Raw genomic sequence first — 27,487 nt, forward strand, 5'->3', positions numbered from 1 at the left:
TTTCACAAGCTCTGGAGCTGTTGGATGCTGTTCTGAAAAGACTGATGCCAGTCAAGATGCGTCCCACTGAAAGATGGGGATATTTTGTCATGGAAGTCCCAGAATAACTAGTGGAATGAGCATCTTTGAACCATGCAACCCACTGCCAGCTTTAGGACCGGAAGGTTCTACATATCACTCAAGTCTCCATTTTAGCAAACAGTTTTTTCAGTAAACTGTCCCAGGTCTATGACAGTTCTATCTGTTGTCGCAGAAGGAAAAATCCCCCATATATTTTCTTTTGCCTTTATCGCTTGCCTCAGCTTCTGTTTTGACAGCTTCTCCTCCTCTGTTTCCAATATACCCATGTCTTCCTTCGTTCTCAGTTTCTTCTTCAACTTTGTTATGATGGCCATGTATTTCCACACATTACGCTTCCAATCTAAAAATCTGTCTCTTACACTCTCCTCTTTTGTAGACAGCTGGAAATATTTGAGTGATACTGAAAACTTTCACTCCATTTTCACCCTACCCTATAAACCACAGCAATATATCTGTTGCATTTATCCCTTCATCCCCTCTTTTGTGTGTGTGGGGAAGCTTTGCGGAAAATAGAATGCTTTCATGAGGTGCAAGTATGGCCCACAGTTTTGGCATCCAAAAATTTAAAACAACCTTCTTCAAACAAAGTATCCAAAATAAATTCCTTCATCTGTTGACTCCTCTCATTTTAACTTCTCAGTTCAAGCAATCTTTTTTCCTACTAGCAAAAGTAACTTCGCACCATAATATTCCAAGGAATCTTAACCACATTCCTGCTAGCATGCTGATGGTCAAAATGTCCCATTTATTTCAGATTAGGATATCCAGGATCCCATTAGCAAGCAATCCTAATAAATAGGATTAGATATTGAAAATATGTACTGCTGATCAGATCAGTTTAGGGAGAATAAATATTTGGCAGCCAATGGATCAATCTGTTAAACTGCCAAAGTACACAATATCCTAATCTGTTGGCATGCAGTATATTAAAATAACCATAAATATTCTACTTTTATACAGAAAAGCATTTCTGCAACACCCTCCCTGAATTTTCCAGACAGCAATATGGGAAAAAGCAATTAGCGTGTAGACTATAATGTCCTTGGACAGCTCTGTTGCCTGTACAGTACCAGGCATGAGAACTTTAGGATTCCATAACTTTTTACAGACATGCCAGATTGGATATTTGGGTAAATATACAGGTAAGAAGTTTGTCACATCTGCATTCTTTTGTCTCTAATTGCCTATAAGGAAAGGTAAACAAAATTCAAGAGCGGAGCAATTAATTGATCAAAATTGTGTAATGAGTCTGGAATAGAATCAAAGTGGTCTAAGTCTCTTCCTAGTGCTCTCTTCCCAACTCCACATCACAATTTGGTGTGATAAATTTAAAACTAAACTGAACATTCTCACACTTCCTCTGCATGCAGGTCAAGATTACAGTGAAATTTTTTTTAAATTAATAATTAGGTTTGCAAATCGTCAAAGTAAAAATACTACAGCTTTAGACAATTTATGTTAGCTATTTCGTGACAGTTTCATGTTTTATAAAGCACCTCTCAGGTTTTGGAATTCTGATGAACACAAGCCAGTATTACTATATGAAAGGATGCCTAATTAAGTTGCTAAAATGTTATGGCTATACTTCAAGCTAACCTGCAATCGTTAGAGTCTGTTTAGATGAGAGTCAAGCCTCAGAAATCCACTAAAAAAACCCCAAAATATTTCAGCTTTTAGTATCTTGCAGTCTGTTACCTACCCAACTTGTTTCTATCCTGGTAAATTAATGAAATTGCTCTTGTATGGTCCATAGCAATATTTATTAGACTTGCAGATTTTCCTAAAGCAAGACAATTTTTCCACATAAAGATGAGTAAGGCAACTGTAAAATAAGTTGCTTAGTATCAAGCAAGAACAGATTCAAGGAATGGAAACTACAAAATTGAAATACAGCTGGGAGAAATCTGCATAGATTAGATGGATGTAACTTGAAAAGTTATGTTTTAAAAGCCTCACTTTCAGCTACTTTCAAGAATTTTAGAAACAGTCCGTAAGGCTTTGTCAGCCTTTCATGCTACTCTTGTACACTCAAAACCCTCGTCGTTATGCCCTATCCTTAAATTAATCTACAGTCTATTTAAAAATTCCTTCCCATCACTGCATGGTAGTAAGAGTCAGATCTCCATGATTTATCAAGGGTTACTTAGTATAGTCATATGCAGAACAAGGAAATAGGAGACAAGTTTGCCAAATTTAACCATTTTTATTTGAATAATACTCTACTCAACATTTCTTATTAATGAAACTGGTAATCTGGCATGGCATTGGCTTGAATGTCACAGCTGACATTATAAAAACATATTAGTTTCCCTAGCTTGATCCAAAGATCTTTAGAAAGCTATTAATACTTGGCAATTAAACCCTAAGGACTTTCTCAATGAGGTCCCTCTTGCCACAACCTTTCTGAGACTGAGATAATATATATATATGTATCTAAAAAAAAAAAAAAAAAGAAGCTATATTTAGCTGAAAACTCAGCTTATAGAGGAGTGGAAAGAATAAGGACCATCAACAGCTTCAAACAAGTAACATGCAGTTTTGAGCTTACGTTGGGTTATTATTTCTTATTAGTTTTAACAAAATTATGACCTTCACAGTTTAAAAGAATGCAATGGCAAAACTTCAGGCAGAAGCCAAATAGCTTTGGCAAAGGCATATACGTAAATAAAAATGCTAGGAGTTGGCAGGAAAGAGTCTCAGACATCAATTTGTTAAACAGTATTTTTATTATTTATTTAACAAATATATATATGGGTGATACCCATATATATACCAAATATATATATGGGTATAAAACTATACCCATAGTACTTGTGGACAAAGTGCTCCAAGAAATTAGAGGAAGTATAAGAACACTAATGTCACACATTGTTGTTTTTCTCATTAATTCAACAAGAGAGAAACGTAATTAATGGGGCTTATCTCCTACTTTCTTGACTACACTATCATTAATGGTAAAAAATGCTAATGCGAGGTGGATGCAAGAGTCATTTTCAAATCAGAATGCTTTCTTTTTGCACAAGTGGAAATAAAACATTATCAAAAAAAGTCAAATAAGAATCAACTCCAATAAATTGCTAGGTGAATAACAAGAATTCAGAACAGGTTGAGTAATCATCTCTCTTGCCCTTCTACTTCCTCTTATTGTTTACTGAATTAATTTCCCAGTCTTTCCACTAGGACAACTCAGTTTCCTCCAAAGAGGTCTCGAACATTTCCAGAATAGGTTTGACTTCACAGAAATAGGTAGACCTCCACCACCTCTCTGGAAGCCACTCGCAGTGTTTGAAAAGCAGTTTAGCAAAGCAAAGAGGAAACAGAGGTTTTTTTTAGTTTTCATTTTTGTCCTACCATATAATTACTTTGCACTGTTCTGTTGAATTCAAGAGAAAAATCACATGGTGATTTCTGCAAAGAAATCTTGGATCTCTTCCTGTCCATGTACACCCCCTGATTCTTCCCTTGATGACCAAAGCATACTGAGGATGATGCAGGCTAAGGTCTCCTCCCAGCCTGAAGACACAAGATCGAGGTGTGCAACTGGAACTGGAAAGCACCTGGGGAATTTAGTTTAGAGATATCTTAATACACTTAGTATTTGTGAGCAGCTGGTAAGAGGAAGAAATGAGAAATGAGAGATTTCCCATTGTCTATGACCTGCAAGGTACATAATGCTAAGTGACAAAGAACCTTTGGGGTCAGGGTCTTTTCCCTCACTCTCCTCAGTTTGGTTTGGGAAGGATCTTGAGTTAACCTGCTGTCATGAAACTTTTTTTATGAGCCCTAGTGTACACACCTTTAAAACATGAGGAATAAAGTTATAATTTCATGGAGGATTGCTGTGAACCTTAATTAACATATGTATATAGCCGCACCTTTTTTTTTTTTTTAATATGAAAAGTAGAAAAAAAAAATTGTGAAGCACAGAGCCACACTATCTTGCCTGTGAATCACTTCTAGGTTGCCAGAGTAGGTACGTCACAATGCTTTCCATGAACTTGTCAAGGAGCTTGTAGACTGTATCTTGCCCTAATTTGCTGGTATCAAACACACCTTCAGGACGCTTTGCTGACACTTTATGGATGATCACAAAGCCATGGTTAACATCAGTAATAAAGCACTAAATTTCCTAATTAAACCAAACACATGCATGCACATTTGCACTTTGCTCAACTATAACAATGTTTTGTGAAAGCTGGAATAGGTCTGTGATTAATATGGCCAATCTATTAATAAAAGATAAACCATGGGAAATAAAAAACAACTGATTTTTTAAGAAAGTGAAAAATGATTGCAGAATAAAAAGGAGCTCTCTGTTCAAATATCAGAAGTATTATTAAACTCCCAACAGCTGTTGCCAGCTTTGATCCCATGGAGACAAATTGATATCTGCATTCCTGTATGTTTCTGGTGATAAACTGGCAGACCATGAGAGATAGCCTGATGTAGCTGGACTCATACATACGAGGAGTAAGTTCTGCAGATATTAGAATTTCCTTGGCTTCAAACGGTTGCCTTGGACACAAAGAGACACAGACTTAAAAATAGAACAGTCTCTACATGTGGATTAGATAGTCAGCATTCCTTGAGCCAGCCAAATGAATATAAATCAAAGCTCAGAAAGGCTGGGAAGAAGCTTCATTGCTGTTTTGTCTGATTGCTTAAATCAATTGGGGTTGAGAGAATATTGCAATTACGCATAGCTACACCAGTATTTCCCCAATGGGAAAGTATTCTTTCATCTATAGATCACTTCAACCAATTGAGATATTGCGCAGTTAACAGTTCACTTTTGCTACAGTTACCTTATCAAGCAAGATCAGTTACTGCATTAGGAGACCAGTGAAAAGAAAATTTTGAATAATCTCTAGTGAGAGAGATTTTGACAGACTGTTGTGCACTCCTTTCTCTCTCCTCTACCCAAACCTCAAATCAACTTTTGAAGGATATCAATTAAAGCGTGTATCCTTCTATGACAGCAATCAGCCACTGTCATAAATATCAAGAAAGGAAGAGGTACCCATCCATTTTTTGCCCCTCTATATAGAGTCCAAATCAGACATCAGGCCCCATATCTGTTCTTCATGTATTCATATTGCAGTCTTACCTTGTAATAACTAACCACACATTGCTAGGTTAAAGCTGTGCCACAGAATTCATCACATATTTGTCAGACCCAAGCATAGTCAATTTTCATATTAAGAATGTGTCCTTGATCTATTATGCACTTCTTAAAGAATGTCAGTCTTGCTTAAAGGAATAGTTAAATGCTGATTAATAGCAATGCGAGTAACCCAAAAAGGAAAAACAGAATTCTAAGAGGTACCATGAGATACAAATACTATATGAACAGGTTTCCCATAATATGCTTACAGCCAAGTCGGTGAGATATAGATTCAACAAACAGACTATGAAGTGGATGGAAATTAGCTGGACCACTGGGCTCACGTGAATGTCATCAGCGGTACAAAGTTCAGCTGACAGCCAGTTACTAGTGTCATCCCGCAGGGATCAATAGCTCAATCCAGTATTCTTTCACATCTTCATTAAGAACTTTAGCAATGGGACATGTGGCATTCTCAGAAAGTGTGCATCATACTGAGGGGGGTGATCAACATGCTGAAGGACTGGGTTGCTATTCAGAAATACCTTGACAAGCTATAGAAGTGAACTGACAGAAAATTCATGAAACTCAACAGACAAATGTAAAGTTCTCCATCTGGGATGAAATAACTCCATGCAACAGGACAGGCTGGGAACTGATGGGCTGGAAAACAGCTTTGCAGGGAAGGACTTGAGGATGCTGGTGGACAAGTTGACCATTATCAGCAGTACGCAGCTGTGGAGACAAGGGCCAACCACACACTGAGCTGCACGAACAAGAGCATAGCCAGTGGGTTGAAGGACATTACTGTTTCCTTCTGTTTAGCACTTGAGACACCACATCTGGAGTATTATGCCAGACTAGGGCTCCTCAGTACAAGACATTGACATACTGGAGCAAGTCCAGCAGGGGACCATCAAGACCATCAAGAGATTGGAAAATGTGACATATGAAGAAAGCTTAAGAGAACTGGATTTGTTCACCCTAAAGTGCAGGCTAAGGGGAGCTCCTCAGCTACCTTAACAGGAGAAGACATACTCTTCTCAGAGGCACACAGAGACAGGACAAGAAGCAATGGACACGTATTAGAACACAGGAATTTCCATTTAGACATACATTACATTTTCTTAAACCATGGCAGTGGTCAAATATACTGAACAGGCTGCCCAGGGAGGCTCTGGAATCTCCTCTCTTCTAGATGCTCAAAACCGCACTGGCTGAGGTCCTGAGCAACCTGCTCAAGCTGCACCTGCTTGGAATACAGGGTTCAACTGGATGACAGGATTTTCAGATGACCGGATTACTAGATATCCAGAAATCCCATCCAACCTAAATTATTCCATCATTCTAAGCACGAATACAGAATGACTTTTTCCGACCTTTTTCCTACCAATAGCTACATAATGATATGTCTTTCTGATGAATTTAAAAGCAAAACAATACTAACAATTTAATATTTAATAACAAATTTTTGATTAACAATCACTTCTCATCCAAGATAAGCCCATGTTTATCTGATTCACACATTCCTACTCAAATTAGGATGGAAAGCACAAATTACATTCATGCTAAGGACATGCATAAAAATGCATTCATGCATTGTTTGAATCAGACTGTCGTGGTTTAAGCCCAGCTGGTAACTCAGAACCACACAGCCACTCGCTCACTCCCCTCCTTCTTTCTCTCCCCGCTCCTGGCAGGATGGGGAGGAGAATTGAAAGAATGTAAATCCCACGGGTTGAGATAACAACAGTCCAATAACTAAAGTATAGTACAAAACCACTACTACTACTAGTTATAATAATAATGATAAGGGAAATAATGAGAGGAGAGAATATAAAACTAAAAGGGGAAAGGGAAAAAAACAACCAAATACAAGTGATGCACAATACAATTGTTCACCATCCTCTGATTGATACCCAGCCCAACCCGAGCAGTGATCTGGGCCTTCTGGGTAACTCCCCCCAGTTTATATAATGGACGTGATGTGCTGTGGTATGGAATACCCCTTTGGCTAGTTTGGGTCAGGTGTCCTGTCTCTGCTTCCTCCCAGCTTCTTGTGCCCCTCCTCACTGGCAGAGCATGAGGGACTGAAAAGTCCTTGATCAGGGTAAGCATTACTTGGCGGCAACAACTAAAAATATCGGTGTGTTATCAGCATGGTTCTCAGACTAAAGTCGAAAACGCAGCACTGCACCAGTTGCTAAGAAGGAGAATAGTAACTGTTACAGCCGAACCCAGGACACAGACTTAGAACCAAATGGACAGAGCAGCAAATGATAACAAACAAGTTAGTGATTCTGACCCGGAAACTAAAACAACCTTTATGCTAGACTGGAATACCACCCAGGTGTCCACCTGGACTGACTCAGGTCAGACTTACCCTGACTTAAGAGAAAGAGAGTGCCAAAATTCTCTCTGTTCAAATCTAAAGGAATCATTAGATATATACTCTGCTTTAACCATGATTTTTTAATGTTTTCTATATTTGGTCTATCATTTGAAAAGCCCAGGATTAAAGATGAAAAACGTTGCCTGTGGAAAGGACTGCTCCCTGCTCTTCCTTCCATTTAAGAAGAAATTGTGGTGGGTTTACCCTGGCTGGACACCAGGTGCCCAGAAAAGCTGCTCTACCACTTCTCCTCTTCAGCTAAACAGGGAAGAGAAAATATAACAAAAGGCTCATGGGTTGAGATAAGGACAGTAACTTTTCCGCCTTCTTAAATATGTTATCCCAGAGGCACTACCACTGTCACTGATGGGCTTGGTCTTGGCCAGAGCTGGGTCCATCTTGGAACCAACTGGCATTAGCTTCATCGGACATACGGGAAGCTTCTAGCAGCTTCTCACAGAAGCCACCACTGTAGCCCCCCTGCTACCAAAACCTGGCCACTCAAACTCAATACAGAAATTGAGCAGATAGATAATGGAAACCTGAACTTCATCACAGTCTTTTTCAGCTCACTTACTGATTAGTCAACTTCATTCCCCCTTGATCCCTTTCACATGCCATTTTTGAATTTGCATGTAATTTGCATATAATGAATAAGAGGCCTCTGCTGCTAATATTTTTTCCATGACCACATGAAGATGTCTAAACTGATGAAAATCTTCAATCATACATCTTATGCAATGCTTTACCCCCCAGATTCTTTGGAGTTTGAATTTTCATTTTGACTGCTTCGGCATTTTCTTAGTTAATCCTGACCCACCTTGATTTCGACCCCATTTGCACAGTGAAAACAATTCAGTAGTTTGTAAAAGCATCTAAACTTTGGATTTATTAACTTGTGTGAACTTTGGAAAATTTTAAGATTAATTAAAATTTTAATTAATTTAAGATTAATTCCATCAGTGATTATAATGTACTTCACTCACAGGCAAACACCATTGCATAGCATACATTGACATTTGCATTCTCAAAATGCTACAACTGTAAGAGTTGGCATTTATACAAGCATCCCTCAAAATTTTAATTTCAGTACGAACTGTATATTATGCTAATAGTAAGCTTTTAATATTAATCATATTTATTAGAGAGCAATTATATGCTGCTGTGCCCACTGCTATAAATGTCCCATGTCCTAAAGAATTGGTAGGCATGACAAAACGAGGTCAGAAGGCACAAAATCTTGCACAGAGTTGAGTTACGGAAGAATAGCCAACTGTGCAACAGTTCTGCTGGAAGGAAGAAATCAATGTTATGAAGATGTGGAGTAGTGTAAGTTAGGACAGGATAAGCTGCAGGGAAAGGAAAGACAGAAAGAGGACTTATCAAAGGAAATGAGAGTAAAAACTTCAGAAAGAACCAGAATAAAGATTAATTACAATGAAAGAAACCAGAGGAAAGAGAGGAGAACCCTTTCTTTATAATATGCCATCAGTAATGGATTTCAGCAACTCTTTCATTCACTCTTTCCTCATGCTATTCGGATTATATGCTTGTCTTACATTAAGTATAACCATATTTCCATTTACCCGTAATGCCAGCAGCTTGCGGCAGTAAGAGAGACAAAACAGATAACCAGAGTGTCTGGGCTTTATTTCCACCCTCTACCAATGACAGACTGTATGAATTAATACTCAGAAAGTGACTAATTCTCCCTTCAGCTTACCCCTCTCCCGCCCTTTTTTTTTTTTTTTGGGGGGGGGTGGGGTGGGTACAGGTCATCTCTTATTCTGTTCATTTACTGTATCTAGCACATTGTATCTGGAAGCCCAGATTTCATGCTCTCCTGTGATACGAGAAATATAAAGAAAAGCCCTTCAGCATTCTGCACTGTGTATGATGTGCTGCTTCACTAGCCCAATAAAAGGAAGAGACGCTGATCTCTGCATTCATCTGATCTAAACTGAAAAATCTGGACAGGTAATCCACAGAAGTCAAAAACAATTGTTTAGGTGAAAGAAGACCAAAGGATACATGAAAAGAACTAGCTTACATGGCTTTCTACAGCACTATGGAGTCAGTTCAGTGCCATAGGGCATAACTTCAGCTTTTATTGCCCTGCATAAAGAAACAGCGCCTTCAAGCATGTCTTTAAGGTTTTATGCAAACCTATCCATTCATCTGGTCTACAATCCAGCTCTCCCACAAAATTTTTACAGTTACTAATTACTGTGAGATTTCTCTTCACCTTTAATTAACCTAGCTTTGGTTGCTCAGGCAGGGGCTGCATTCCCAGTGTAGCAAGCACTGCAAAAAGCACAGACATTTTCAACTCTGTGTTCACTAGCAGCAAAGACTAAGCCAATCAATACACAGCTGTTACAAACAAACATAGGATTCAGTGATCTGCAAAGCAAGTGTCAGGACAGCTACCGTGAATTATAAATTAAACTGCAACTTTATAATCTTTGTAAGAGCATGATACAGAAAGACCCTTCTAGTCACAAATCCAACAGAGACTATGAGAGCATTCAAGGGGCACAAATATCCCTTAGCCTGAAGACACATCTAGCAATCCCACAATAATGGCAACACTCTCTTTTCTTTATAGCACATCTTTTATTCCCTTCATCATGAAGCATTACCTTTATTACATCTAGGACAACAACCAATACTTTTTCCATTCATGACTTCTCTCAGACAGCAGTGACATCTCCCTACCTGAATCATTCAAAAAGATTGTACCACATCTTGCGTACCTGACATAAGAATAGCCTCAATGTTCCCACTAGTTTTTCCTTGCTGAACAAAAAGTCTGACAAAACCTTATGGCCACAGCCTATAGAGGGAATAATTGGCAGCACTAAATTGCTTGTTACAACACAAGCAATGCAAGACTGCAGGTACAAAGTGATTCTGTCATTTCCTTCCAACATCCACAGGCAAATCAACAAATCCTCTCAGCAGGGCTCTTGGAGTCTGTTAGCTTAACAGAATTATAGCATAATAGGGGTAGAAAGGAGCATGATGCCATACGCCTGATCCATTAAAAATTGGATTCTATCCACTGGCCTCCACAGTTGAATCACATGAGAAAAAATTAAATTCAACCAAGATTCAAAACTACCTGAAAAATCCAGAAAATATTTAATCTTTCTATATGAAGAGCAAAAGCGGGGATATTTATGAGCAATCAGATCTCTCTTCCTGCTTTTAGCAGTGAACCTGTTTAGCAGGCTTAGCATGGCACGCAAAGAAGTGGGAACCTGACTGAATGGCATTATTTTTTTGAGAAGCAAGACAGTAATGGTCTCATCTCGGAATTTTTCCTACACAGAGGAGGAAATATACAATTGCTTACACATAACAGCTTGAAATGTAAGGACTAACACTAGCCATGGAAAAACTAACCATGACGAAAAAGCAAAAGAAAATTAAGAGGGAGGTGAGGAGGGGCAAAGTGAGGCAAGGCAAGAGAACCACAACCACAAACCAAGGAGACAGCAACTTGCCACACAAGTGTCTTGTAGAGAAAACAAAATCCCCAAAACAACATCACCATACTTCAGGGGCTTTCTAAAAATATACACAATTTTTGAGAGGAAAAAATGGGTTGAGGAAAATACAGACAAAGGCAAAAATAACATTAATCTGCTGAGAATCTGTTGAGAGAATAAGCAGAAAAGAAGCAGTGTGTCATACTGTATTTCAGGTCCTGCCTTTAAACTATGGATTGGATAGGTCTGTCAGTTTTGATTAACCAAAGGAAAACACAGAGCCAAACAATCCTATCTTTGATAGAAGAGTTTGTTACTTGTACTAAAGCTTTTTTTGATATGAGAGCAAGCATTATTGGCAAGTATTATAATCAATAATTCATTAATTAAAATAAACTTCTGCAAGATGCCTACTATAAAAAACAGATTATATCTGTAGACTGACAGATTTTGACCATTCATGGGAATGAAATTAAAAATTACAGGCTGATTTCATAATACACTAGTTTTAAATCAACAAATGAGCAGGGAGTTAATCTACTTGCCAAAAAGCTGTAAAGCCTTACTTGCAACAACTGCATTCTCCCAACACGATGTAAAATTTACCATATGTTATATGCCTTCAAGCAAATTACACTGAACCTCCACCTAAGCCTTCTTTATGCAAGGAGTGCTCCTTGCTTAACTGTATCAGAATATTTAGGGGGAAAGAAATATTTCTGTTAACATTTCCTCCCCCCTCCCTCCCTCAGTAGCATTTCATAAATTATACAGAAATAGATTATGAAGTATTATTTGGAGAGCATCTGAGGGTCTCCCTTCAAAATACGAGCTGGGTCACTTCCTCATCCAGTATTCTGGCCATTGTGAATTACTCATACCATGCTTTTTTAATAAATAAAGGTTATGTTCCTTTGAGTATCTGCAACAATCACTTAAGGGAGTGACTGTTGACTTCCTTGAAGTCAAAGTATTCATGGAAATGACTGCAGACGAGGGGAAAAAAAAAACAAAACAAAACAAAAAGAAACCAACAAACCAGCCTAATTATCAACCACTAGTTACCCAGTTTCCATAGCATTCACTAATAAACTCCTGAGTTGAAGTCCTGCCTCTTTCCCAGTCAGAACAAAAAAACTGATCTGCATTCTCCTATATTCCAGTTGAACGGCTTCTAATTATTTCTTTGCTCACTGCATTTCTACTTCAAGAAATCCTCCTGACTCCTGAGTCGAAAATTGCTCTTTTACAGGTTATTAGAAACTCACACGTTTTAAATGAGAAATGCCAGTTTACAGATCATTTAAAAAACAACAACAAAAGCAATCTGCCCATTCTCACCAACCAGCTCCCACCATCCAGCTGCCCTTCTGCTCAAGAGCAGGCTGCCACGCTTCTTGCAGGCTCATCTCCTGCTGATCACAGCAGTGTCTGGGTAAATTTCAGGCAACTGTTTTGTCCAGTTTATTTGTTTTAAATTAGTCCTGAAACATATGAAATATATAGAGAGAAATATAGGGAAAGTCTAGAATGTCATGAAGGTCCTTTCCATTTACTTAGTTTCAATATGTACCAAGAAGTATACGCCAATTGTGTTAAGACATACTCATCTTCCTAGATGTTTGCTCAGAAAAGAAGTTTCCAAAAAGCCTCATCATAATCTCTGCCTCTGAGACTAAGTCGAAGGTTCACAGAACTTTTTGGCGCTCAAAACTTTACTTTGATTTTTTTCAGAGTATTTTCTATTAGATAATATGTAATGACATAGGATTTATGTTCAACACTCATCAGCTCAGTATCTATTGCACTGCTGCATATCAGGCCACAGAGTATAACATTAGGCTACTAAAGTAAGGAACATCCAACTAATAGCCATTTTGAGAAGTTTTCTGTAAACATCTTGTTCCACATTCTAACAAATTTTCTGAGGCAGGTACAGGATCCAGTTCTACTGGAACAGCATTCTGCTGCTTCAACCTCAAGACCCTTCTGCTGCCTCCATACAAACACCTGCTGGTACTACAATAGCAGTAAAAAGAAATCACCTTTAACAAAAAAAAAAATCTCAGACCAGAGAAGCTTTGTGTATGCTAAAGGAGGAACTATTTTTCAGACACACAGTAGATTATCAAGAAATGCAGGACTGTATTATCATGCTTAAATACAAGTGAGAAAAAAAACAGTACCTTTGACTTTTCAACCCCAAAAAGTCGTCTAATATAACTTTTGAGAATACTCTCCTAGCTTTTTATATACAAAATAACCTATTACATGCCACCATAATTGTCATTTCCATAGGCAAAAAGAGTTCAAAATATTAGCTCCATCACAGTGAGCTCTGTTTGGGTTAAAAGACCATCTTAGTTCCTATTGCTTGCCATCCCCTTCAAAGACCAGGAGAGTTTAATGTTACCTGAATGGTAAGGAATTTGGGGCTACACCTACACAGTTCTTTGAGATTAAGCATATCCAGGCCTAAGCCTCAATCATGTGGTTATCTTGCCGGCTATACACTGGCCCTCCCTACACACTTCCTCCACCTTCAGAGTATCTCAGCTGGCTACTCAGGTCCAGCAAAATAGATGGATGCTAGTTCATAGCTGATAGCTGTTCCCATAAGCAATATGAATGTAACAATCAAAATACTTACATCCAAACTTACATACAGCTATGAAAAGGAGCATGAGCATGCCCTTGAATTCCCCCTTTGATTTTAGAGGAGCATGAGGGCTCTACGAATAGATTTTCCTACCCACTCTCCCTGGCATGCCCCTTTTCTTTTCACCCTGCTCTTTCTTTTTACCTCCAATCCCGATTTCTTCATACCCCAACTCCTCAGTCCACTCCTATTCATTACACGTTCGCCAGTCCTCAGTCTTCTATGCTCTTCCAGACACCATGTCTCAGTCAGTTCTTCTCACATTTCTTTCAGGCACTCCACCCTCTCACAGCACCCCTACCCCTTTTCCACGACAATCAGGTAACTCCCTCCTCTATACTGTTGCAGTGCAGCGAGATCACTAGGAGTACAGAATACTGTTCTTTCACATCAGCTACAGTAGCTCAAATGTAAGCTTTCCAGGAAATCTGGCCCACACTCACACAGGAACATATGTAACACAGGTGGAATCAGAGATTTGAGCTGCTAAAATAATTTTTATCTGCAGAGCATGTGCGAACAGACTTGCAGACAGATTTTCACAGTGACAACGGAAGGCATCTCTGATACAGAGGAACTGCACCATCCTCTCTATCCTGCCCAGAGCCTTAAAATTTAATTTCCTTTCTAACTAGCATGAGGTAATAAAGTTTGGGGAGAGGAAGAGGGTCACTCACTTTTGAATGCGAAAAAAATGCTTCTTCCTAGTTTTGTATCAGAAACAGACAAACCACTATCTGAACTGCTTTTGGCAAATAAAAGTTTTGTGATGGATATCTGCTGTTGAAAATTTTACCCAAATCTTTACAATAGTCAGCTGAAAACCAGTATTTACAAAGAAAAATACTACATAGATGTTCAATCAGATTATAACATCAACTGCAAGTACTTATACCCTTATTTCACAATTTTCATTGTAATTTTATAATCCAGGATAGTTCCACAGGAACAAATTATTAGGTAAAGCTAAAATTACATACAGTTTTCTATGTAAAACTGATCTGTCCTGCATTTCATCTTTGAAAACACTCAGCTAACATAAATAGAGACTTAACACATGGAAGGGATATTCAGATTCTGAACAAAAATGGAAGCTGAGCCTTGTAAAGTTCAATTAAACACAAAAATAATGAAAGAGCACTTTCAAATCCAATTTCTGACTTTGCCTTCCATGTGATAGTATAAATCAGGTCACTTGTTTAGGAGCTGATAGATTTTTGGCATATCCCTCCTTTGTATTTAAGGTTTTGACTTCTGGTTTGTTTGTTGTTTTATTCAAAGAGTTTTATAAAGGCCCTTGTAACTCTAGACCTACAGAGAGTTTAAAATCTGGGATATGCTAACCTGTTATCACAGCCTATATGTAGGTACAAGCTAAGATAGATATTATTAGCAAAACAACAACAACAAAAAAAAAGCATTTCCAGGTGCATGAGACCTAGGAAAAGTATGAAGATTTCTTCTGTGTGAGAAGTAAATTTATGTTTATATTTTTCCTACTAAATAAGCTTACCCTCTCAATCTGTTGATACAGGTCTACTTGTACAATGCCAGCAAATATAACTGCCAGCACAGGTACTGCTGTAACCAACAACTGTAGCCAGCTGATGATTCTCCAAGCACAGTGGCCTTTATGAGCAAAAGGCTTTTACTCCATTCTGTAGCTGATGGCTCTTCTGGTGAGGTATTTTGAAAGAAGTCACAATCCTAAACATTGCTATGTCAGCAAAAGTTTCATGCATAAATCTGGGCTAAACGAAAGAACAAGCATAAATTGACCATCCAATGCATCAGTGACATTGTTCCCATTACCTAGAACATTCACACAATACCAGTTTAGCCAGACTTCTTAAAAATCCAAAAGAAACTCCTAAATAATTCTTTTAACCTGCCTCTTTGCAGTTGGCTAATCTAGCTGTGCCACAATCTGTCAAATGCTTTGTGTGCTAGTCCAGTTAGGCAGCTCCCAAAGCATAGGTCCAATATTACCTTTTTAAGGCATTCTCCTAGGATTCCTGCATTTCTGTTCATTTTCCTTTCTTTATACCATTCCTGCAGTACCATCCAGATGGCAAAGAAATGCTCAGACATATTTACATAAATACAGTTTCAGACACCAGAGAGTGAGAGAACACACTGCAAGGAAAACAATGAAGATAAACTTAGCAGCTTTCAGGTGAGCGCAATCAGACAATCTTGCAGTCTTTTTTTCTTCTTTTTTTGTTTTAATACACTCTAGAAAAGAACAATATGTAAGATTACAGTATGCAAAAATACCTCCTAATAACTAATCTTTGAATCTGAAAACAATAAAAAGTAGTTAGGAAAAAAGAAATATGAAAGCAGAAGCCTATGTACTAGCACATTTCCATTTATGTTGATGCAGTCAGCCATTTATTTCAGGTGAGAACCTGGGCCCCCTGTGGAATTCAGACCACAACATTAGGCACCAGGCAGATCTTTCACTGCTATACACATCATCGTTTTATTCAGCCACATATGGCACAGAAGAAATTTCCCAACTTACTGGTGTTTCACTTTGCACTCCACAATAGTGCAAATTGTAAGAAAAGACAGAAGGCAGTGAGGGTCCAACATGTTCGACTACCAAAATGAACTTTGGGTTACTTGGAATCTTATCATTAGCCTCTTGGCGTGGCTCAGATTTATGCCTGGCATAGTTCCATTCACTTCCTGAGAGATTAATTTAGCTCTTTCATTGTTTATGCTATTTCACACATTGTACAAAGGTATCAGCGTAAGTCAGGAACACAAAGCCATTGACTGCATCTACCTAGATCCCTATGTATGCCCTAATTGAATCACAAACAAAAATGATTGCATGAACTGATTTTATCCAAAATTGTCAGTCTGATTTCAAACCAGCATCAAGAGGAGAGGCAAGCCTACACTATTCTGACCAAACAATATAGCTTGATAGCTCATCTCAGTGTCTAATGAAGTAACGTTTGCATAATGCATGAAGTACAATTTAGGAAAATTGAAACTGCTTTGCCTTAAAGATGGCCAGATGTTTAGTGAGCATGTGATCAAGTGACAATTTCACCCAGAGAAACGAAGACCAAGACTGAGGCAGATAAGTGATACAGGAGGAAATTTTTCATTTCCATTTGCAGTGGGCAAACAGCTTGGCAATCTCAATTCTTCAATTACTAAAAGCGGTAAAATCAAGTAACTGACATTATTAGACAAAAAGATGTTTTATTACAGTATAATAATCTCTACAAATTGAAAGAATAAGGTCACACCTTTTACAGTTCACAACTTTGCCTTGTAATTCAACCTTAATTTACAGGCCTTCTAGGTAACAAAAAAGAACCCATACTTTGCACGCTGCAGTAAATATACCTCAGGGAAATATTCACTTGAACAGCCATTTGAAAGCACAGAGCTATCAGAGTCTGATATATTGAGTGTGTGCAAGCAGATGGCAGTTACTTCTTTGTCTCAGTTCGCCGACACGCTTTACCAAATATGAACTATCAGCCAAAGCTCAGTATCCCTTGAGTCCACTAGCTACTGTTACCAAGAATGCTTTTGAGACAGAAGGTCTGAAAACAGAGGTAATTTATTCTTATTGAGTAAACAACATAGGTGGAAAAAAAGAAAATAAATAATCACCAAATCTTGGGCACACATGCCCTTTTTTTGATCCAAAAGAGACATTGCGAACTTCAAGCCTGTTGAGATGAATATATCCTGGGTGAAAATAAGTTACACTAACCAACAGACAATAACGATAAAGGTTAGTATGTACAATTGAATCAGGAGAAGGTGCAACAGACAGGAAAGGTCACAAGCACTTGCCACTTACAGAGGTTACCAGGAACACAAGTTGTACAGAGACATACACCAATGCCATTATTGAGCTTGCGCTTTTTTTACATTCAACACAATTATGAAATTTTTTTTCCAGGCTTCTTCTTCTGAAGGTGTTAATAATCTTTCTTGAGGATCAGGTCCAGAAGGTCTGAAACAGCATGGCTGCCCTATGAAATGTTCTCAAAACAGTAGCCAACCATTTCTGTCTTTCCGCCTCTGTTACAGTTCACTGTGATGCATCATATTTATTCTGTTTCTCCCATACAGTCTTCACAGGAACTTTTGGCTCCAGAGAAGAATATTAATACAGAAGCAGACTACATGACAGTGTATCATCACTGCGCCTATGTCAAACGTGATAAAGTGTCTGCATGATGAAGGATTTCTTCATTTTTCCAAATATACCCTCTTTGTAATAGCTGGCCTAATTTGCTTCCTTCAAACAGCTTTTTTAAAATCACAAATCACAACAGGTACAATAACCCTTTTATTACAACATTTTTTATTTTTTTTTTTTAAGACCAGAATTCCTACAGAAGAATACTTACAGAAAGTGCCAAGAATTATACAGTTTTCTTCCAAATTTCTAATCCCACCTAAATCAAGTGTTCACTACTACGCCAGGAAAAAATCAAAGGAGCTCAGACTGATATAAGTATTTAACAACCATTGACATTTATGTTAAGTTAGGCACTGTAAGAAAGAACTCGACACTTTTGTACCTTTGTGAACATGGTCCTAAATTTGCCAAGTCATACGTATGAGAATTACGACATGTTACTATAGCTAGGTATTTAATGCCTCCCATGACTAAGGTCCTTAAGCACTTTTGAAAATTCTGTTACCCTTGCAAAATAAGACAAAGCAAGTTAGAGAAAGCAAGAAGCAGCTATCCCTGCTCCTATGCCTCCCAAGGAATGTGGTTTCCTAGATAAGCTCCGAGAAACACAGCCTTTCAGAAAGGGAGGCAGCAGTTTGTTTAGTTTAGGATTCTCACAACAGCCCTAGACCCCTGAACAGTTTCCTTATCTTTACCATTGAAAATTAAACAAACACTTAGTAAAATCAGTATATTAACATTAAAATGTTTGTTGCTATTTTTAACACAGCGACTCTATTTCACTGTAATGCCTAAGATGTTTAACTAAAACACATCCAGAACTATGGTCAAAAGTGTCTGCTTCTTTGTAGCATGCAAAAAGCTAACAGTAGTTACAAAACTCTCTTCCTGTCACCAACTTGCTTCAGCATTCAAGGGCTGCAAATGTCATTTGTGGAAGTAGGAAAAAAGACACGAGTTTCTGGAAGAAATAGCAGGTTTAAGGCTAGAAAACAGCTTTGTCCAACACTCTATGTAGCAGATCTACCTGTCTAACAAAAAGGTGACGCACAAGAAGACAGAGGTGGAGAGAGCTCTGAGGATATGTTTTCTCTACGAAAACATATAAAGAACCTAGAATATAACTATTTTTGACCACATAAAAGTCCCTTTTCTAGGTCAAGAAAGTAATAAATGAAGACTACAGTGATTTAAAAGGAGAAAGGTGCGTTATGTTAACAAAAGTATGGAGGTGTTGGGATACAGATACATCCCTCCAGTCTGTAGACATTTTTAATTGCAGAAACCAAGCATTTGTTTTATTCTTCAGTTCAGTGTAGTTAGTCAGCAGAAATACCTTGTCTGTACCAGAAAAAGCATGTCTGAGAGTACTTAACAGTCAAGGGACACCATGTTCACTAAAAAAGCTTGAAGGAAAATGAAATGCAATTCTCTAAACCTTATTTTTCAGCAATGGGACAATAAAGCAAATTATGTCCAATTAGGTGACAAGCTCTCATGTGGAAAAAAAAATGAAGGTACATGGGTGGTTCTGGGTTTTATTCATTGTAAAAATGGTGTAAAAAATGAAGGGCATTGTTCTGATACATAAATGACACTGATGAATGGTATTCATTCTTTACCAACCAAAAAACCTTACAGAAACACAAAGACTCTTCTGTGACCCAATCAGGGATTCTATAGGGTCATACTGTATTCAGATGTTCCTTCCAAACTACAAGCACATTTATAATGCCATTGGAGTCACATCTACAGATGCTGTGATAGCTGGGTCTGCATTCTCAAAACTTTGTAACATTAAAATTTACAACAAATTGTTCTTTATTTACAGAACTAGTCAGCAACATCCATTTGCTTCTTGGGTAAATCCATCACTGAAAGAACTGAGGAAGACCAAACTCCCAAAACCATGGTTTAAATTATGTCAATATCACACAAGAATCCAATAAACAGATCAACATGAAGTCAATTACTCTTTCATGAAGCAATCATGAAAAGCTCAAGCTCTAAAACAAAGTTGATAAATGCTTGACCACTCAAATACTAAGCTGATTCAGGCAAAGAGACCTTCAATTTTCCCTAAGGTAATTCAATACCCTTTACAGAAATTTAGCCATAGCTTTTCTAAATCAGCTTTCCCAAGTGTTGGCAATAAAGAAAGTGAAGCTGTGACAGACAGACAGACAAGGAAGGCAACTGTTACTTTCTAAGGGAACTGTAAGAATGCATACGCTTATTCTAAAGCCTTGGGCCTGCAGGCCCAAGAAACAGATTACTGAAGTGGGAAAAATCCAGCAGGAGAACTGACATCAGACTGGAAATAGTTTCTTTCCCTACTTTATACAAAGGCCAATTCATTCATTTGAAGTTGAGGTACCTGTTAAGTACTATAGCACTGTTCAGCTGTGGAAAAAAATATTCAGTCCAGTTCTTCAGATCTTTTTTCAATGCCTTTTACTGGGCACATATTTCATTCTCCAATATTACTGAAAGTAAATTGCTCATTTGTTATACAGCTTCTAAGACAACACTAAGGCTAAGTCATCCATACTTGACAATCTGCTTAAACTCTGATAGACAGACCAGCAGACAGAAGATCAGTCTATTACCAAAGACTTTTGATAGTAACTATCACTCCTCCAAGAAGCAAACTGCATTTCCTGCCAATGTTGTAAATTATAGCAATAAGTATTTTACTGCTCTATATCACAGTACACAAGCTCCATTATAAAAAAAAAACCAAAAAACCTAACAATATGCTAGTCCATCCCATTGCACCTCAAACAAGGGCAGCCTAAGGCCTTTATCCAAGCATCCATCAGCTAGGTCCTATTTTAGTTACACAAAGTGGGGCTCCAGAGGAGACCTAAAGTAGAAGCTGCCAAGGTGATACATGAAAAAATCAATCCATGCTCATTTTTTTCCCTCCAGCTTCCTCCTTTCCACTGTGTTTCACTTTTGAGATTACATTAGCCTCCCACAAGCTCAATGGTGCACCAGACGTCATAAATAGACTCAAATTCCAGTTTATTACTACTACCTCCCAGAATCATTTTCATAGCAAGGCATTGACTGCCAGACCTTGAAGCAACAAGAACGAGTCTGTATGTGAGGAGATTTTGATGTATCAGCAAAAATACATGCAACTTAAAAGTTTCCTAAAATTCAAAACTTTATTATAATGAGTGATCAAACTTAATGACAGTGTATGATTAGTACCTTAGTCCTTGTAAATGAACAGACGCGCTCAAACTAAAATTTAAAACAGAACTTGTGTGTTCTTTTAGGTCACAAAGCAAAAAAGCAGCTTGTAAAATTTGCAAGGAGAAATACAAATACCTCAAGGCATTCCATTATTTTAGAGATTATTAGAACTCACCAACTAGAAAACACAGCCCTCAAAAATAACAGAAACCACCTCCCTAAACAATTCCTTTATAAATAGGTCAGGTGAGTCAGTGAGATAGAGTTAGAAAAAAAACCCAACACTTCAAGATAACAATGCACAAGAGGATGTCAGGCTTGTGTTCAAATAGTATCTTACTTTGATAAGAAACCTGTAAAGCATATTTGGGGCTACACAGTGGGGTGAAAAACAGATTAAATCAGGATTTAAATTATCTTTCATATTGTGGAAAGATTCACCAGGTTATGTTTCTGTAATTGGAGATGATTTAATAATAGTTTTAGCTATCAAGTAAATAGAGAGATGAAAAATATGCAAGAAATTCAGACTTAGTTATGAGCTCTGAGTAATATTTTAAACAATTCTCCACATCAAAACTATTCTTTTAAATACCTATCATGTCTAGTGGAGAAGCAAAATGAGCATATGGGGACTTTGAAGTTCAAATAAGTCTATCAATACATTAGAGGGCAAAAAACGAGTAAAGATTGCTTTTATTCTACAACATTTAACTGAACAAAAGGGAAATACAGCATCCATAAAGATATATAACATAGCCTAGAAAGTGAACACAAAAAAATGAAGTGATGAAACACACAAAAGAAACTCTAGGAATTACCTTTTCAGATTACCTGAGAATAAAGAGATGAGCAGAGATACAAAGAGATATATCCAGCAGATAACCAATTAACAGTTTTAAGAAAAGGTAAGTGCACTTTATAGGCCTGTTTCTCACACTGTCTCTTCAACATACTTGATGCACAGCTGGGTTAAAATTAGAGACCAGTTGCTAAAATTACAGAGGCATCAAATTCTTCCTTCACCAGCAATTTGAGCTGCAGCCTCAGATCCCTGGAACTACTCACCTAAGACTATATGTGTATACACAGACTTTGATGTTATTGAGATTTAATAGTCTATGTAATCTCAGCATGTTTATGTTTCTGTTTCACAAAACTACTTCTAGGGGACTTTTTTCCCCCATCAGTCACATCCGATTCTCACTTTGCATATTGACATGGTCTCTTCTCCTTTTTCTGTTCTTTTATACACAAGTCGCTGCAGTTTAGCTGTAGAAAACCTGTCTACAATAAGCCACACTGAGATCCAAATTTTATAAAGTAACTTACAGACCTTTGAAGTTATTGACAAGAACTGGGTTGTTACAAAAAACTGGAGCATGGATTTTAATGCAAAAGCACATGCTTCCTGGACACCATTTTGAATGGGAAGTGTTTAAAAAAAAAAATAAAAAGACACTAAGATATGAAAAGTGAGTGAACTGGAATTCATACACCTGTTTTACAATATAAAGTATGGGGAAAAAATAAAAACAAAATTGCAGATGAATTTTAAAATTTTAAAAACTCACTTAGAAGATCCCTAACATCAGTGGAAGCATGTTCATTATGATTACAGGTATAACAAATCTTTTAACATAAAGATAAAGCCTTGTGGTGAATATTGCAACCTACAAGGCAGGTTCTCTAATGACATTCTAACACGAAATGGCAAGTTGAGGATTTCTGTAACATACTTTATGAAGAGATGAAAACCAAGACAAGGGGATAAAATATGCATACCGGAAGACTTAACTGGGCTCAGAACATCCATGTGGCATTTACTTTTAAATCAACTAGTTTATGGGTCTTTTTTAGATAAGTCCCAGCTCACATTCAATTATGATTTTGATAAAGGCCAGGTATCAAGATATTCATTCAATAGATGGCTTTTATTTGTTAAACAAGCCACTCTAAAATTTCTGAACATGCATTCAAACATCTCAGAGTTTTAAATTTAAAAATGCTCTTGCCTAGTATCAATCATTTCTGTCATTTCATAACATCATGCCATAGCTCAAAATGCTGAAATTACTTTCTCCTTCAAAGCCACTGCCATTTGAAACTACCTCCCAGTATCACTCAGTTCATTATTCAGCCTTTTACTTTTTTATTCTTACATGATTCCTGTTTCTTGCTACTTAACACTAACTTTTTTTAGACCATGCCCCCCCAAAAATCTCCCATGTCAGAGACAAAGAGTCACCACTGTCTATCCAGAAAACAAGTATCTATTGTCATCATAAAGCTGTTATAAAGATGAACCTGTGACAGCAGAGCATCTACAGTACCTTCACACAATCAGTCCTGTTTTTTTCTGGAAATCTTGAGGTTCTAAATAGATATTTTTGAAAGCAACTAGGAAACGAATCACTGATAAGGTCTTTAGGGGAAGTGGCATAAATCCTTTGCAAACAGTCTGGAATGCAGGGTCAACTGTATATTCCTGTGGATTATGCCATCTTTGTCACAGAGAACATTGCCTTTGCTTTGACTGCAAGGTTTTTTGAAGGGATCCCTAACATTTTTCCCCTTGTGGCACTTCCAGTCTCAGTCTAAGAGGATTTCTTTTCCCTCAGGATCACAAGTATTCACATACAATTCAGCTGAGGTTATCTTTGCTGTAGATAGGTGCCTGGTAGCACCTGTCTTTTCCCTGGCTGTTAAAGAAACAGTGAGATATTAATATTCATGCTTAAGTCTAATTAAAATTACAACAAAGTTATTGACATCTGAAAAGCTTTGCTCTACAGAATTGGCTTTAGCATTCAACTGAACACCCATTGAATAGGTAACATAAAGAAAATTATTTTACTTCCTAGGTTTCACCTACAGGATGAAAAGCACTGATGAAAACTGATAAGAAAATATACCTGCAGATTTTGATCTCTAGAAAAGCTCCACATGATTTTCCCTCAGAAGTACTGCAGATTTAGAAAAAAATGATAGAGCTAAGGGCTAAGTTTGGAAGTACACAGCAGGGAAGTCCTCTTTCTACATGTTGATGATCTCACTCTTGAAATAGAAAAGATGGAAATCAATGTAATCATCTTTCTTTTTGCTCAATCAACTTGCCAAGTTGCCTTGACAGAATAGCTCACCTTTTAATAATAATTTAGCAGAGAAAAGCTAAAAGTTCCTGTCCTGCTGAGAAATATAGCATATATAGCTTCTCACAAGAATACTCTTTTTTTTCTCCCAGAATACTATTCTAAATTCTGTACACAATTTTCACACACATTCCCTTCCCTTCAGCAGTTCAGTTATATGACAGGAATCAGGCTGAAGATGGTCCCTTCCCTCCTCTTCCTCTGCCACAGATAATTTCCAGCTAATTCTTGTGTACCCATGCTCCAGCAGTTCACAGGGTACATGAAAAACTGCTTACTTAAAAATTTATTTTTAATATTATTTTTAATTCCAAAAAGTGTTGTTTGTTTGTTGGTTTTTTGTTGTTTGTTTGTTTGGGGTTTTTTTCTGCTACAGCATCACAGTGCTACTGCATACTGTAGACAAACAGAAATAGAATCTTAGAACCATGAAATCAACATAACAAAAATTAAATAACACAAATGGGGAGAAAAGTAGCTCCTCAATCAGTTCTTCCACTGGAGAGATAAGTTATGACATAATACCACAGCTTGTAGGTTTGAGAGAAGGACTTCCCATCTTCATTGTAAATTTGAGACTGCAAGCTCCTTTCTGCTCTCTCATGTAAGTTTGGATAAGATCCAAAGTAACAGAGCAGAAATTGAGCTTCTGGAAGATAGTTTGCTACTACATTTGAGTGCCTAATATTAATCTCCTATATTGATAATTAGGTTTGAGAATAAAAGTGAAACTCAGAAGTGCTTAGCTAGTTTAGATTCAGCTTCAGTGGGATATACTGTCCACAAACATATCTGCAACATGATCCATTTCTATTCAAAAGTTTAAAGTTTTACACAGATTTAAGTCCTTAAAACTTCAGGTACCTACATTTTATATTTCATCATTTTTTTATTTATCATTCTACCCTTACAGATTATACATAGGTTTTTTCAGCTGTAACCAAGAAATTTCTCTACACCATATACTCATTAACCATCCTAACAAGACTGTCTACTACGAAAGAGATACAGTATGCAGTTTTTAAATTGGTATCTTGATGCATCTTTCCATCTTGGTGCCTTAAGATATTCTGAACTCAAATTTAAGGGATAAGTAAACTAGTCATGTTTTGACTGTGCCACAACAATCTTCCAAGAACCACTGGTTCCTTCTATTATTTTTTCCTTTCCTCCTATGCGAAGCAGTTCTGATCCAATGCTTGCTTAATTATTATTCCACATACATTTCCAGCACCCAAAAAGACTTTGAAAAGTAAGCATCCTTACCATTGTCCCCATTGTTTTTTAATAGAGTACCCACTCCTAAAGTATATGGAAATGCAAGCCAGAGGATAGATCTTTTGATAAATTATTCCCTGGACAAGTCATTTTGGTACACAGTTGGGGAAGGGCAAGATAATTAGGTATTTATTAGTTCAAGAATGAAGCAGGTACTCTCATTGCTTGATATTCAGTGCTTCATCTGAAATATGATCATTTCATACTCCAAATATGTGGCCAAGTTTGTCCCAGCACACAATTTGTTCTGCTTGTACTTGTCAGATTTCCCATTGCCAGGGGGCATAGGAGTCTCTGGCTACCCAGTATTTGACACGCTGCAATAATTTGCATTCTCCCATATACACAGGCAAAACCAAACAATCAGGCTGAATGACCACGTTTCAAATTCAGGAGCTTTTGTTCAAAACCACAAAACATACATGCAGTGCATTTATTAGATTCTTATATGGGCATTGTACACAACAGCATTTGAATGTCACTGTAAACAAGAGAAAGTAATCGCTTTGAAGAGGTTAGTGTAAAAGCTTTAAGTAAATTAAGATATTAACAAGTCCTCTGTTTCCAAGCTGTATTAAGGAAAAATTCAGCCTAGCTTACAAGAAGAAATACTGTACTGATTTCAAACTTGAAGTTGCACAAGCAGCCACAGTAACCCATACCTCCATAACTACATAAAGATCCTGCTTGCTTTCTAAATCTGAATGTATTGCTATAGAACAGAGAAATGTGCTGGAGTTAAGACTGCAACAAGTGACCATTCTTTTGCTAAGTTTGCTACATCACACTATCTCACAGAATCCTTCAGTTTCTCCTGCCTTTGCACATGCAGTATAGCTATGTACAACTTCTTCAAAATTGTACTTTAAGGCTAAAGATTGTTAATAACTCAGTGAAAGAAGAGTAACCACTGAAGAGATGATGAATTTCAAATACACTGATAGTGTGTGATGACTCTCATTAACTCCATATTACGAAGCTCTGTATATCCGACTGACTCTTGAAACATTAATTCAAGAATTTTCTTGACACTAGCTTTGCTTCATACTTAATTTTTTTCCTATGATGGCTATTTTGCTGTTCAATATCTACAGCATTTTGTGGTAGACAACACAGAGGATAATACTGGCTTGTAGGTTTGTTCCTTTCTTGAAGAGACACAAAAGATTCATCTGAAAAACAGAGCTGTAGCTGAAAACAGAACTAAATCCACAGTAAAAACAACTTCTCCCAGTGGTATTTGCCTTTTTCAAAAGCTAGTATTGATGCTAAAACAAGTAGCCCAGATAAAAAATTTTTGTTAGCAAGTCACTTACCATATTTATTGATGATACAGGACCAATGCTGTTGACATAAATGTCAACATCAATAACTGTTGGTTTTACTGTGAAAAAAAAAAGAAAAAAATTATTTTGCAAAAACATAAGTAATCACTTTAAATATTTTCCTCACCAATAACTGTAAGTTTTACTCTTCAGGTGGAACTACTGTGAAATATGGATTATATATTTTTTAAGGAAGACAAGGTTCTTTTCCTCATATCAAACAAAAATTGTTGTAAATTACAGCCTGTACCACTTTATCATCATGATCCGCATTTATCTCAGCAGCAATTTGTTAAAGAAACTTCCAGTGCTAAGCACGGTGGCTCAAAGTCAAAACGTAACATGACTGACTTGAAACTGCATTAAAAATAATGCAGCATATCACTTTTTCCCACCATCTCAACACACAGGTCCTTTAGTATGCTTGCTCCACACCAAAAAATCTTTCCAGATTTTCTCGTCTCATTGGCCCTGAAATCATCCTGACTTAGAGCAAAATTACTATGAAATCCATTTATCTAAGCCTAAGCAATTCTTCTTGTTTCCATTTAGATTCATTCCCTCCACCCACGTTGCCTTTGCACTCATTCATCCAAGGGTTTTTCAATTTGATTT

The 27,487-nt window shown here is 37.3% G+C and overlaps 1 protein-coding gene across 4 annotated transcripts in view; it reads right to left on the reverse strand.

Annotated features, from left to right (window-relative positions):
* The window catches only part of GABRG3 (gamma-aminobutyric acid type A receptor subunit gamma3), a 391,763-nt gene that overhangs the window by 345,687 nt on the left and 18,589 nt on the right, over positions 1-27,487 (reverse strand). For all 4 annotated transcript variants that reach the window (XR_003989999.1, XM_030476091.1, XM_030476090.1 and 1 more), the window contains exon 4: positions 26,864-26,931. Coding sequence is in view for 3 of the 4 variants with exons in the window: in XM_030476091.1 (XP_030331951.1) it covers positions 26,864-26,931 (68 nt within the window). In the remaining variant the exon portion in view is untranslated. The remainder of the gene's footprint in view (positions 1-26,863; positions 26,932-27,487) is intronic.

Source organism: Strigops habroptila, chromosome 2 (assembly GCF_004027225.2).
Source record: "Strigops habroptila isolate Jane chromosome 2, bStrHab1.2.pri, whole genome shotgun sequence".
NCBI classification, from domain to species: Eukaryota; Metazoa; Chordata; class Aves; order Psittaciformes; family Psittacidae; genus Strigops; species Strigops habroptila.